Here is a 15196-nt window from a genome sequence, read left to right on the forward strand (position 1 = left end):
AGTTTTGGATATTGCCTCCTCTTCTACTCTTTGGAAAACTGTAAGGAGGGATGGGCATTAGGTCTTCACTAAATGTTTGATAAAGTTCAGCAGTGAAACCATCTGGTACAGGGGTTTTGTTCTTAGGTAGTTTTTTTATTACCAATTCAATTTCCTTGCTGGTAATTGGTCTATTCAGATTTTCTGTTTCTTCCTGGGTCAGCCTTGAAAGGTTGCATTTTTGTCGAAAGTTGTCCATTTCTTCTAGGTTAGCATATAATTTTTCATAGTATTGTCTAATAATTCTTTTATTTCTGTGTTGTCCATAGTGATTTTTCCTTTATTTATGATTCTGTTTATGTGTGTAGACTTTTTTTCTTGATAAGTCTGGCTAGGGGTTTATCTATTTTGTTTATTTTCTTGAAGAACCAGCTCCTGCTTTCATTGATTCTTTCTATTGTTTTAGTCTTCTTGATTTTATTTATTTCTGCTCTAATGTTCATTATGTCCCTCCTTCTCCTGACTTTTGGCCTCATTTGTTCTTCTTTTTCTAGTTTCGTTAATTGTGAGTTTAGGCTGTTCATATGGGATTGTTCTTCTTTGCTGAGGTAGGTCTATATTGCAGTATACTTCCCTCTTAGCACAGCCTTTGCTGCTTCCCACAGATTTTGTGGTGTTGAATAATTGTTGTCATTTATCTCCATATATTGCCTGATCTCTGTTTTTATTTGGTCATTGATCCGTTGATTATTTAGGGGCAAGTTATTAAGCCTGCATGTGTTCGTGGACCTTTTCATCTTTTTTGTGTAATGTATTTCTAGTTTCATATCTTTGTTGTCTGAGAAGCTGGTTGGTACAATTTCAATCTTTTTTAATTTACTGTGGCTCTTTTTCTGGCCTAGTATGTGATCTATTCTTGAAAATGTTCCATGTGCACTTAAGAAGAATGTGTATCCTGTTGCTTTTGGATGGAGTGTTCTGTAGATGTCCGTTAAGTCTATCTGTTCTAATACGTTGTTCAGTGCCTCTGTCTCCTTACTTATTTTCTGTCTAATTGATCTGTCTTTTGAAGTGAGTGGTGTGTTGAAGTCTCCTAAAATGAATGCATTGCATTCTATTTCCTCTTTTAATTCTGTTAGTATTTGTTTTACATATGCAACTGATCCTGTGTTGGGTGCGTAGATATTTATAATATATCCAAAATGTTTTATTGTGGTTTATGATGAATGTTAAGAATATAAATGTTGATCTACATTTACAACACTGTAAAATGCTCCTAATGCGCTGTTAAAGTTTGAAGGTCTAAAATTGTGTAATTCTATATGTTTTATTATGTATCCTATTATGTATTACATAGCATCACACATTCTGTTCATTTTTATAATTTTTTTAAGTATAATGGTTATGCATTACTTAAACAATGGAAGTCACAAAAAGGACATGTCTATCTCTTTCTGTCTCTTTTTATTCAAAGATAGTGAGGAATCCTGTTTTTCTTGCAGGTTGTTAGAGAAAAAATACATAACCTTTTGTTATTTTCAGTGAAAAATAACATTGGATTTTATGCATTCTCATTCTTTCTGGAGATCCTCAATTAATCAGGATCTGTGATAAATCTTAGAAGTCTTATTTAATAGTTCTTTAAATTGGTGGTTCTACCAACCTCTGTTTCTGCCTTTCTTCCCCCAGGACCTGGTTGGTTTGATTAGTAGGGAAATTATAAGGATTGGAACTTCTGTTCAAAGACTTTCCTGGCAGTACTTTACCTTTTCTCTCACTAACAAATTTACACCCTTCTGATTTGAAAGCTGAGTGAGTTCTCTGGAAATGTTCTTATGACTTAGAGTCAGTTCTTAAACTTACCTAAAGTCTGACCTGGTAGAAATATTGGATGAATTTCTTTTCCTTTAAAAATTCCTTGGAAATTTAAAACACTGAAAAATTTTTCATAGTTCCTCCAGAAATTCTTCTTTTAGATTTAATTAATTTCTTTAGTTTCTCAGTAGATGATTTTATATGAAAAGTACAGAGGATAGTGATAACTGGAGGCATATGAAAACTTGAATTAATATTTTCAGACTTATGTTTGATATATGAGCATTGATTTTTATTGACTGAAATAAGTTACTTATAAATAAATTATCAATACAAATTATTTATAGTCATTTTATAAATTGATTTGTCTTTAACTATTTTTTCATTACCAGAAAATTTTCTAATAACATCTTATGTTATGGTGTAGATAATTTAGCTGATGGGCCTATGTTTAGATATTCAGTCAACAAGTGAATGATTTAGCATAGCTCTGTTACATGTTAATAGACTGCATTCCTTGCTTCTAACTTTTGCCCTGAAAGTGCATGTCATTTATCATGAGACTATGTCAAGCCATAGCTAATCATATAAAACAACTTACATCCCATTCGTATTTTTCTGGATACAAAAATTGCATATCCTTATTAGGTATCATAAAAATGCTTGGAATCACAAGATATTACTTAGTATTTCTTCTAGATGTTTATAGCAGTGTTATCTATAACATAGTAAAAAGGGAAAGAAAAATGCGTGTACCATGCCCAGAATATCTCTAGGGGGCACATAAATCTTCCTAATGGTGGTTCCTGCTAGGGAGCTGGAACTGGGTGTGTCAGGACAGGAGTGGGAAGAAGCCTTTGTTTTCAGTGTACAGTTGGCCCTTGAACAGTGTGGTTTGAACTGTGTAGGTTCGTTTACAACATATATTTTTTTCAGTAAGTACAGTACAGCACTATAAAATGTATTTTTTCTTTAAGATTTTCTTAACATTTCTTCAGCTTCATTGTAAGAATATAGATACATATACCATACAGAGTATGTTCATTGACTATGTTAATGTTATCAGTATGGCTTCTAGTCAACAGAAGGCTTTAAGTTTTTGGGGAGTCATACTTACATGTGGATTTTCAACTGTGTCGGGGAGCCAGTGGCCCATAACCCCCATTCTGTTCAAGGGTCAATGCTATATCTCCCCTCCTTTTTTTCTTTGGAAATTTATATAATATAATGTAATGATAAGGAAATGATTAAATTCTAGGCACATGCATTCAATTGAATTTTATATAGTCATTAATAAGAGGAAGTCTGTAACCACATAGGGAATTACATGCTCATAAAGTAAAAAAAAGCAGATGTTTAATTATATATTTAATATTCCTCTGTTTTTAGGCTATCTTTTTATTATTAACTTCTTATTTAATTGCCTTGTGGACAGGATGCTATTGGTTCATTGAAATATATTGAGATTTCCTTTATTTGTATAGTATTTGATTAGTTTCCCACAAGTTCTTAAAAAAGGACTTATAACCCCTGTTTTTTCATGCAAGGAGTCTCTCTTTGACACATTCTGCCTCCTCCCTTTCTCCACACAAGAACGTAGATTATATATATTCTCTATGTGTATATATTATATATATTTTTAGCTCTAGCTTTTGTCTGTATCTTTTTCTGCTTACTATTTTTTTTGTCAGTATGATCTATCATTTTCTGATATAGATATATTAATATCACCTGTCATCATTATCAGTTCAGGCTTTTATAACAAGATACTGTAGACTAGCTGGTTTAAAACATTTCTCATGGTTCTGGAGGCTGGAAGAAGTCCACGATTAAAGTGTCAGCGGTTCCCATGTCTGGTGAAGGTACTCTTTGATTTGCAAATGTCTGACTTCTCATTGTATGGCTCAGCAGATGTAAACATGGCTCTCTTCACATGAGGGCCAGCTTCTTTCTCTTCTTAGAAGGCACTAATCCCACCATTGGGGCTCCAACCTCATGACCTGATTACCTCCCAAAGGCCCCATCTCCAAATGCTATTAAGTTAGGGCTTCAACATAAGAATTTGGGAGGCACACAAACATTCAGTCTGTAGTGGGGATTGTTCTTCCCATTCAGGGAAGTTCTCCTAATAATTGTCTATTTTTATTCTTTATAATTTGATGCTGTATTGTTTGGTGTGTAAAGTTTGTTATAACTTCTTTGTGATTGCTCCATTTGTTATTATGTAGTTTCTCTACACATATTAGGGCATTTTGCCTTAGTTTCTCCATCCTATAGCTATTAAAATACAAAACCAAACTTGAACCTTAGGAAGAACAACCAGAAGGGAAACATCATATTGCTGAGCAGTGGCTGCATTAGGAGGTGGTATTTAAAGTGCTCTTTTTTTCATAAATTACTCATTTACTCATGTAATTTAAATTTTTGTATTAAATTTTGTATAAAATTTTGTATCAAAACATAAAGATGTTTCTTCAGACTGTGTATCACAGAGATTAGAGGAAGGAATCATGTGACTAGAAAGGAATCATGTGATTAGAGGAAGGAATCATGTGACTAGAAAGTCTTTTCACATAGACCCCATGGCTGAGTTCATAAGTCCAAGAACAATAAGGGGAAAACAATTACCTTAATTGACATGATTCTTTACCAACATCCCATAAGGACAAATCTTCTTTAAGCTATTTAGTGATAATCCATAATTTTAATAATAAAGGCAGCTGTGCTAGTAATATTTTATTTCAGCTTAATATAGTACCTATAGACGCTGAATTTATATGATGGATGAAACAAAAGATATGAATTTGAAACAATTTTGGATCTTAGTATTTCTCTCTTTCTTTTTTTTTTTTAATAAAAGGAAGGATTACGACCAGGAGATACAACCAGCACTTTCTGTGGTACTCCCAATTATATCGCTCCTGAAATTTTAAGAGGAGAAGATTATGGTAATAAATAGATGGTATTTTAGCTATGTGCCAGAAGGGTGGTTAAATGTATTACCAGTTGGATTACAGGACACTGTAGTGTTTCAGTACTAGTCTTATTAATATAAACATTCTTGGTCCTCTTAAAACCCATATGAAAACCCCAGACTCAGAAATCAGAGACATTATAACCTTGGCAGGATTTGGGAGTGCAGATTTGAATAGTGTCTTATTAGTGGTAAGCACTAAAGAGTACTAGGCACTATTCTAAGTAGCTTACATATATTAACTAAATAAATCCTCTCAATCCTAGGGGGTAAGCATTGTTAATTCGCATTTGACAGATGAGGAAGCTGATGTACAGAAAGTTTACATAACTTGCCGCAAGGTCATACAGCTAGAAAGTGTCAGATTAGGGAATGAAACCTCAGCCATGTGCCTTGAGTCATGAACCTCTGGAAGATTATTCAGATGTCCTTGGATATTTCCCCCAGGGATCTGAAAGGTAGTGGAAAGATTGCCTTTCCCGAACCAGGGGTTCCTTATTTATCCTAAGAAAACATTTGACTCCTTGGGTTCTGGCCCTTTGAGTTCAGCAGATGTAAAGGAGGGTGGCTACTTCTGACAGCTGCTCATAATCTGATTCCAAGGTCCTTCAAGGATCTTTAGTCAGCTAGCAGAAGATCAGGTTTCAGACCAAGGAAGTTTATTCTCAAATACAATTTAAGCATTTCCTCAAAACAAAATATTAGATACAGGCCAGTGGTCTGAAATTATAGACATATTTTGGAAAAGAAACTTATGTTTCATTTCCTTTAATTTATTTTGAAAGTTGTATTCTAGGTACCTCACCTTGTTGATAAGTGAAATATTCCTGTAGTCCTCAGTACCACCCATGATAGTTATAATGCATTTAGAGTTTACTTTTTCATTATATTTACTTTTCCATTCTGTAATAAAATGAATCTCAAACTACTGACTTAAGAATGCAGAATGGGTAATATATGGCTTTAAAATTTCTTTTTCAAAGGTTTCAGTGTTGACTGGTGGGCTCTTGGAGTGCTGATGTTTGAGATGATGGCAGGAAGGTCTCCATTTGATATTGTTGGGAGCTCTGATAACCCTGATCAAAACACAGAGGACTATCTCTTCCAAGGTAATTTGCAATATCTGACAGAGATTCTCTGAATAACCTATTCTAGGTCGTGAATGAGGACAGCTCAAGTTACTACTTTGAGTAAGAAAGAGAAGCATAATCTGGACAATATACTCCCTAATATGTAGAGCTTTGATTTTTTTTTTTTTTCTGATATGTCTTTCCTACCTCTCTAATCTTCAGTCCCATTTTCCAGGTACCTTCTCGAACTCAAAACATAAAGATGTTCCTTCAGATTGTGTATCACAGAGATTAGAGGAAGGAATCATGTGACTAGAAAGGAATCATTTGATTAGAGGAAGGAATCATGTGACTAGAAAGTCTTTTCACATAGACCCCAAGGCTGAGTTCATAAGTCCAAGAACAATACGGGGAAAAAGTAGAGTACCAAGAAAATAAGGGATTATGATAAAAAGGTGAGAATAAAAAATACCCACAATTGGGAATACAAAAAATTGAATAGAAACAAGGAGAGAAGCACAGGCACCTCCCCCCAGCCCCAACACACAGTCCAAAGAAGTCTGAAGGCTGACATAAAATTGTACATTTACTAATTAAGGTCATTACAAGAAATGAATAAATAGTTCCTGTGATAGGAAATCCAATTGGCTGTGAAATATATGGAAAAAGTTCAACTGCACTGAGTTCAATTGCACTATCTCTATAATTTAGTGGTATGCACTTTAAAACATTAAAATGGGCTAATGCTTCATACCCATACATTTGGCATAAATTTTAAAGTCTGAAAATACCCAGTGCTGGTGAGGATACAGAGCAACTGGAGCTCTCATATAGACTGTTGTGGGAGTGAAAAATTAACATAACAGCTCGGAGAATAATTTGGCAATGTTCAATAAAAGTGAATATAGTGAATGTGCCATGCATTTTACAGATATTAACTCATTTAAACCTCATAGCAATGCTGTGAAGCAGGTATTATTTTTATTCCAATTTTATAGATCAAGGAAACTAAGGTACAGTAGGGTAGTCAAAGAAAAATAAAAATATGCATGTATATTATGACTGTACAGATTAGACACTATCTCAGAGAAGGAAGGAGAGGAATAGGATGGGGAAAGGACATGAGATGTTTAAATAGTGTAAGTAATGTCTTATTTTTTTCTGCTAGAATGTCTTAAATATCTCATAATAAGAACTTCAAGATTAAAGCCATGTAAAAGTTAAATGTAATCCCATAAATTTTATCTTTCTAGTTATTTTGGAAAAACAAATTCGCATACCACGTTCTCTGTCTGTAAAAGCTGCAAGTGTCCTGAAGAGTTTTCTCAACAAGGTATAAATTGTGTATAAAAGTCTTTAGTGGTTTATCTCTATTTAAATTAAACTGGTAAGTAAAGGTTCAGATAACATAAAATTGCAAAACATCAGAGTACATAATTTTTTCATTTAGGTCCAGAATTTGTCTCTTCACCAAAAACTAATTTGACAGCATTAAATTCTAACAGGAGTTGTCCTTTCTGTTTTGTCAATATAATTTACCCCTTAGCTATTTATTACATATGGTGTTTTTCTAAATGATGATAACACCATGTACTCAATTAGGGGAAAATTACATCTTTGAGGATAGCCTCAATTGTACTTTTAGCTTTATTTTTCAGTTTTCCTTGGATTATTATTCACAGTATCTCTTTACTTACTGAGCGCTTGGGGCCATAATGTTCCCTACAAATTTTCATGTCAGAAAGCCTGAATTACAGCATTTTATTAAAAATAATAATAATAGAGAAATGTGGTATCCACATATAAATCAAGTATAAAAATCAAATGAATATTCATATTTGAACTGACTGTTTATAGTTCATAATGCATGAGCAAAACCGAAAGCTTCTGTGATGACTGCCCTTGTAATGTTCACCATGTAACTTATTCACTATGTAAGAATTTGTACTCCATGTAAGAACTTGTTCGTTATGCTTCAGAAGATTGGAGACTGACGAAAATTAGGCTTGGGGTGGATTAATGATTGTGCATTGAGCATTGACCCCCCTATAAAGAATTTTATTGTTGTTAACAACCATTTGATCAATAAATATGAGAGATGCCCTCACAAAAAAAAAAAAATGTACACACTTCCAATTGTAAAATAAATAAGTAACTGGGATGTAATGTATAGCATAAGGAATATAGTCAAAATATTGTAACAACTTGGTATGGTGATAGCTGGTAGCTAGAATTATCATGTATATAAATGTTGAATCACTGTGTTGTACACCTGAAACTAATGTAATACTGTGTGTCAACTACCCTTCAATAAAAAATAATTATCTTAAAAAAAAAAAAAGCCTGAATTAGAAAAAATTTACAAGAAATTAAATGCTGTCAATGTCCCTTAAAAAATCTGAACTCCATTTGATTGTTGTCATTGGTATGCTAGAAGAGTTTTAGAATCTAAGATTATGATCCTGAACTATTTTTACTCATAATACTTTCAGCGCCAAAGGTATAGGCTTTTTCCACACCAACAACCATTCTCCCAGCTCCTTAGACACCAACGGGGTGTCGTACAATACACTTCATTTCTGACACTAACTACATGGAGTTATTATCAGACTCCACAGGTTTAAGGGCCCAGTCCCCCAAGTCTGCCCTCACTTCACATACCAGGCACAATATTGAGTAACCACACTTCTGTCTGACTCGGCCACAAAGTTGGGTGTTCCCACAATCTCACCCCTGGCCACTTCAGGTTCAGTAATTTGTTAGAACCACTCATAGAACTCAGGAAAACACTGCTTACTATCACAGGTTTATGATAAAGAATGCAGGTGAACATCCAGATGAAGAGGTACATAGGATGAGATCCAGGAGGGTCCTGAGCACAGGAGCTTCTGTCCCTGTGGAGTTGGGGTTTGTCACCCTCCCAGCACAGGGGGGATGTGTTCACCAACACAGTTCTCAGAACCCCATGGTTCTGAGATTTTTATGTGGGTTCCATACATAGGCACAATTGATTAAGTCATTGGCCAGTGGTGATTGAACTCAATTTGTAGCCCCTCTGGAAATGGGGCTGAAAGTTCCAACACTCTAATCGTATAATTGGTTCCTTTGGCAGCCAGACACCATCCTGAAGCTATCTTGAGCTTCACCCAGAGTCACCTTATTAGCATAAACTGAGGTATGATTGAAAGGGACTTGTTATGAATAACAAAAGACACTTCTAGGACATTACAGGGTTTTAGAAGCTCTGTGTTAGGAAGCTGGAACAAAGACCAAATATATACTTCTTATTGTATCACAATAATCATGGCAATCATAAATCTTATTTTAAATTAACAGTAAGTTAGAAAGTAGGTTGATGTGCATTATTTACCTTCTAAGGTAAATCAGAAGATAATGATTAATTTTAACAAAATAAGAAATTGAAGCGTGTTTTAAATGAATACTTTATGTGAGGAAAGATTTAAACTAGAAACTAAGCTTTAACACAATAAAAAATGAAGTTGAGGTGCTAATAAATATAAAATATTTTTGGGTATTTTGGGTATAAAAAATAAAATAGAATAAAGTGCCTTCTATTGGGAATATGTCTCATTCATAGTAATAAATAAGCGAAGACTCTTGTAAGATGCAGGCACCTCTGTCCACTGATTGAGACCACAGCTGGATCGTGGCTACACACAGGTTATGGTTTGTCACTGTAATGGAGCATAGGGCTTTTAAATTGAGCTGGGGACAAACTTCTGAAGTTTGGGAGTTTGCATATTTTGACTGTCACTCTAACCCATTCCAAAGGAATAAGTGTATGCTACTCAAATGACTCTCCTGTTCTCTTTTTTCTCCTATTTTTTTTAGCAAAGAGTAATGACACACAACCACTGTAACAGAATAGCTGCAGAGAAAGCCATGAGGAAATCTTGTCACAGCTTCAGATACTCATTTGAGTCTAGTGTTGTACTTTTTAGAAACAAAAGGTAGACTGTTCTGATTTCAGATATAGAGTTATATAATAGACATGAAACACAGGTCACAAAAGTGACTTATTCTAAAGCATGATGTTTACCCAGTTCTTAAAACATTTCTTTCCACCATAGGACCCAAAGGAACGATTGGGTTGTCATCCTCAAACAGGATTTGCTGATATTCAGGGACACCCATTCTTCCGAAATGTTGATTGGGATATGGTATGTATATTTTGATTGTTTTCTATATTAGATTTCATTACTATCTTGAACCAAATTTCACTATCTTAAAAGAATGTTGAAAAAACTAATATATCACAGCTTAAATAATTTAAACCACTCTCTAAACTGTCTTTTTAAAAAAAGCTTTTAAAATAATAAAAGCTTAGAATATTAATTTAATGGAATAGTTACTAACTCCTGCATCAACATTCAGTGTTTTAAATACTTCCATCATTGTGAATATTATAGAACCATGCCTAAGACTCATTTTAATAAGACTGGGATACATCTGAGGGCAGAGGAGAAAAGGAGGGTGGAATTTTTCTGAGGATGCAGGCTTGAGCTGTCATCAAATATGTCTTTCTAGATGGAGCAAAAGCAGGTGGTGCCTCCCTTTAAACCAAATATTTCTGGGGAATTTGGTTTGGACAACTTTGATTCTCAGTTTACTAATGAACCTGTCCAGCTCACTCCAGACGATGAGTAAGTAATTCTATAGACTGAAATATTTATGAGGTTCTTTGGAAATTCCATATTTAGTGGCTCCACAATGTTTCATTATCAAATTATAATTTGTCTAACCATTCAGTTATGGGATATTTGAATCTGTTATACTAATAACTGCCTTTTCTACTTTGCTTTACATGCATTATCTCTAGTTCTCAAAACAGCTGCTTAATCTAGTTACTGACATCTTCATTTTACAGATGAGGAAACCGAGCCTCAGTGAAGTTAAGCACAGTTGCACAGCTATCAGGTGGCAGAGCCAGCATTCACACCCAAATCTGACTAAGGCCTGTGCTCTTTCCACTGCACTGTAGTGTTTTCTCATTGTGACAATAACCGTCTTTGTCAGAGTTCTTGAGTGTTAGTTACCTTAAGGTAGATTCCTAGAAAGGGAATGAGGTCAAATCGCATGACATTTTTAGAGCTCTTGATATGTATTGCCAAATTGCTTTTTAAAAAGATTCCATCAATTTAGCAAGTCCAGCCATCAGTGATCTGCCACATTTTTTGTGTTTATGCTGGGTCTTTTAGAAATATGGTTTAGAGTAATTTGGGAATAGTTCATCATTTACCTGTCATTACACATTCACTCTTTCATCTCCAGGAAGCCCTCACTGTTTGGCATTTTACTTACATCTTGCTGATTCTTACCACATTTCTCACAGTAGCTGCTCCAGACTCTACATTTTAGAAGCCTTCCATCATACCCCTGCCTCCGTCACTCCTAGTGGATTAACCTTGCCTTAACTTGACTACAAGGACTGAGCCTCCCTGGTGTGAGCTTGCTACTTTCCAGCTCTCACTGGACCAGCTTGCGTCTCAGAATTGCTCTCTAATACTTCTCAACCTTCTTCTTCTGCCCTCTTCTTGGAAGCCTATCCCTCTTTTGCAAGGGATGCCCTCCTATTTTCCTAGACCGGCTTCCTTAGTTTCTACCAGGTTTTATTTTACTGGTTATCTCCACTACTCCACCTTCTTCAATTTCTCTTCCAGCTTCTTTCCCTGTTTATAAATATGTTCAGATACCCTATTTTTTTCCTCTGAGTCTTAGCACTTCTTTGAACCACCACATTTTTTTCTCACTTTCTTTTCATCTACATGTTTTTTCAAAAGCAGTTAATAGATTCTCCTAAAAGGAAATATAAATAAGCAGTATTCTGTCAAATTCCTTCTGAGTCATCAACATTGATTGTCATGCACTTCCTTGATACCAACACTTTAACTGCTTGTAATTTGCCTGCTCCTTCAGCTTTTAAAAGTTGAATTAGCTTCTTAATTTCTAAATTTTAAAGCATTTTTGACCAGTCCCCATGTTCCTTCATGTCAGCATGCCCATCTTATTCTACTTCATCTCTGTGACAACTTATCATCTTTTTTTCCCTGTCCCCTTGAGATTAGGATGCCCCACAGTCCTGTTTGTGGCAGCCTTCTCTTTGCTATGCAGTTTTGGAGATTGCAGCCAGCCCCATAGCATGGATACAAGCTATTTAAATGACTCCCAGCTAAACTGGCAATTAGCAAAAGGCACTATGCTAAGTACTAGACTTCAAAGACAATCAAGATACAGACCAATCTCACAAAAAGCCCACTGTCTACTAGAGGGGAGAGAGGTGTACCAAAATCATTCTGACTGCATCGTGTATTAGAAAGAACACTGGATTTAATCAAAAGATAAGAATTTGAATCCCAACACCACCTCTTATCAGCTGGGTAACCTGGATGTGAACTGCATGGTGTCTCTGAACCTGTTTCTCCTTGTGTTGCCTGCCTCACAAGGCTGCTGTGAAGAACAAATGAGCCATGGTTTCCAGGACACGTGGCTCCCTCCCTGATCTCTTTCCTGAGCTGCCTGCTTCTTTAAACACATCCCTAGTTTGTCATACAAGTATCTTGAACATACCAAGTGTGAAATAAAAGCAGTGCACTTTATGGTCTGTTTTTCTGTTGTTCTCAATCAGTTCCTTGTTTTTATTTACCTTCTCTGTTCATCATACCACCATGCATTCCTGCATTCAGATTGAAAATGTCAGTGATTGTTGACTACTCCTTTTCCATAACAAACTAATATATTCAGTAACAAACAAAATAATATTCAGCTGCTAAGTCTGTTTTCCCTTCACTTCATCACTTGTGTCAGCTCCTTCATTTCCATCCCCATTCCCATCAGCGCAGTTCAGATCTCTTTCAAATCATAGCTAGACTATCACACCACCCTCCTAATCGGGCTCCTTCTTTACTCTGCAGCCCATTCTGTACACCTCATGAAGATTCCTTAACTCACTTAATTAGAAACCTTGCAACTCCTGCACTGCCAAGCAGATAAAATCTATATCCCCGTGGCTGACAGTTAAGGCCTCACGGCGTCTGGTCCAGCCTGGTTTTCTAGCCATCTCTCTCCCTATCCTCTAACACAAACGCTGTGTTCTGATTGAGCTCAGTATTCCCTCATAGTGCTGCTACTTCGCGCAGGCCGTTTCCTCTGTATTCCTCCTTCGTTTTTATCTATTGAAGTCTTCTCCAACTTGCAATGCAACCAGACCTTTACTCCATAGTGTAAACATCACAGGCTTCTTTGAGCTAGCCATTACCTTCCTTCTAGCATCTTCTTCCACTTAACACCCTTCTATTCCTGTGCTTCAACTCCATTATGAACTTGCATTTTGCCAGACCTACCATAATCTTTCATAATTTCATTCAGTCAGTGTTGGCAGACTGAATGCTGCCTTTCTTGATTTCTCCAACTAGAAATCACCCTTTTCTTTAAAACTGGTTAGAGCAGTACTTAGCTTGTCCCATATGAAACCTAGCAGGTACTGCTCTCTTATAGCTTTCAGTTAAACGAGGTACCGCTCTCCTTGAGAAGGGACTATATCCTGTGTAACTTTGTGCTCTGCATTATGGTGCATACATTTTAAGTGTTAGAATATTCAATAGTACTACTCCCTCTTACTGTATATTACACTGGAAGCCCAGCGTAGCAGAATGCCAGCGTCCGCACTCCCTGTGACCCGTTGCCTCCCGGTGGTGGTCCTCCCTTACTCCAGCCCCCTCAGTGTGCTTGGCCTTACTGCTTTCCGTTTTCGTTAACGTCCTCTGGGCTTTCTCTTCACCATCTTCTATTTGGCTGCTGAGGTGACCACTAAATTGAATGCTAATTCAGACCTGGATATTCACCTACAAATATGAATATTGTTCAGGTCAAAAGTTAAGATTAACTAGAATTGTGACAACTTGTGCCTTTTTTATTTCCAGTCTTCAATTTTGGACTACTTTTTGGTTCTAAACTTGCTTTGTGGGGTTGTTAGTCTTTTTTTATTTTCAGTACTCTTGATTCTTCTAGAAAATGTTTTTGGATTAATCTAAAAACTTGTCAATTTTTCCCTATGATTTATATAAATTAGGCTTGCTTTTTGTTTTTAATCTTTTACCACTTAAATAAAAACATGAAGAAATCTTATGAAAATTAATCTTTTTCTTCTAACAGTGACATTGTGAGGAAGATTGATCAGTCTGAATTTGAAGGTTTTGAGTATATCAATCCTCTTTTGATGTCTGCAGAAGAATGTGTCTGAGCCCATTTCTCAACTCTGCAGTTTGCTTGTGTTGCCATCTAATGCATGAATAAACATGTTATTAGCCTGGATGCAACGAACCATTTTGTATTTTTCACCTACATAAAATCACTCAATATCTGCTATTGTTAGCTATAAGAGTCAATTATTACATCTAACTATGAAAAAAATGAAATTAGTATCCAGTCATGTCAAAATTTAGTTGTACTGGTAATCCAACAGCTTACTGATGAATAATGAGGTTGTCTGTTTTGTTTAAAGGAAATACTTACCACTGCTTTTAAACAGAGTATCTGTTCCATTAAGGCATGTTGTGGGATTACATCATAAGCCTCCTGTGATTGTTGTCACTCCTCTTTAAGTCATTTAAGTGATAATTTTGGATTAAAGAGTAATTCAAAATACAGCAACCTTTTATATTTCCTATTGCTTTCTGACTTCTTTGTGTTTAAGATTCAGCTATTTAGCTATACATTTTATAATTGCCCTGGATAATTAAATTATTGATTTTTAAGACAACAGTTATTAAATTGGTAATAAAAAATATTACTTGCTTAGAATTTGGGAATACAGATTCTCCTTGAGGAAAAAAGTAGGCACATTTTATTAAGAATCAGATTCCAAATCATTAGCTGATGCAAGTGATTTCTTTAGCATTATTAAGGGTTAGCATCTAAGCTTGTCTTTTTAGCTAACACTTTAACTGTACTGGTAGTAGGTGTAGTTCAAAGGACCCAGGCTACAGTTGAATGGAACATTTCTCAGTATATTGGAAGGTAAAAGGAGAAATTTAAAATAGATATAAAAAAAGAGCAATGATATCATTTATTTCTTATTGGAGAGTAAATCCCATCGTTGCTTTTGGTGGTTTGATTTAAATAATAAGGAAGTGCTCACTTGCTACCAAACTTGTAAAAGCATTCCATTATCTAGTGAAGACAGAATGTATACTAATTTTTCCTTATAATTTAGTATGCAGGAGAGGAATTTATCTCCCAAATAGTGTCTTGATTGTACTCGTTTCTTCTCCAGAATCACATTATCCATACTTTTTTGGACCTTGTTTCTGTAGTCTTCAGTGAAATCCAAGAAAAATAA

General features: G+C 35.4%; 1 protein-coding gene across 1 annotated transcript in view; it reads left to right on the forward strand.

Moving 5' to 3' along the window:
• Positions 1 to 14169, forward strand: part of PRKCI (protein kinase C iota) — a 98202-nt gene extending 84033 nt beyond the window's left edge. The window contains exons 13-18 of the mRNA XM_057499922.1: positions 4655 to 4742; positions 5752 to 5877; positions 7092 to 7171; positions 9930 to 10019; positions 10387 to 10502; positions 14011 to 14169. Coding sequence (XP_057355905.1) covers positions 4655 to 4742; positions 5752 to 5877; positions 7092 to 7171; positions 9930 to 10019; positions 10387 to 10502; positions 14011 to 14098 — 588 coding nt within the window. The 3' untranslated portion in view covers positions 14099 to 14169. The remainder of the gene's footprint in view (positions 1 to 4654; positions 4743 to 5751; positions 5878 to 7091; positions 7172 to 9929; positions 10020 to 10386; positions 10503 to 14010) is intronic.
• Positions 14170 to 15196: the final 1027 nt, after the last annotated feature.

The sequence above is a fragment of the Manis pentadactyla genome, chromosome 1, assembly GCF_030020395.1.
Source record: "Manis pentadactyla isolate mManPen7 chromosome 1, mManPen7.hap1, whole genome shotgun sequence".
Taxonomy (NCBI): Eukaryota; Metazoa; Chordata; class Mammalia; order Pholidota; family Manidae; genus Manis; species Manis pentadactyla.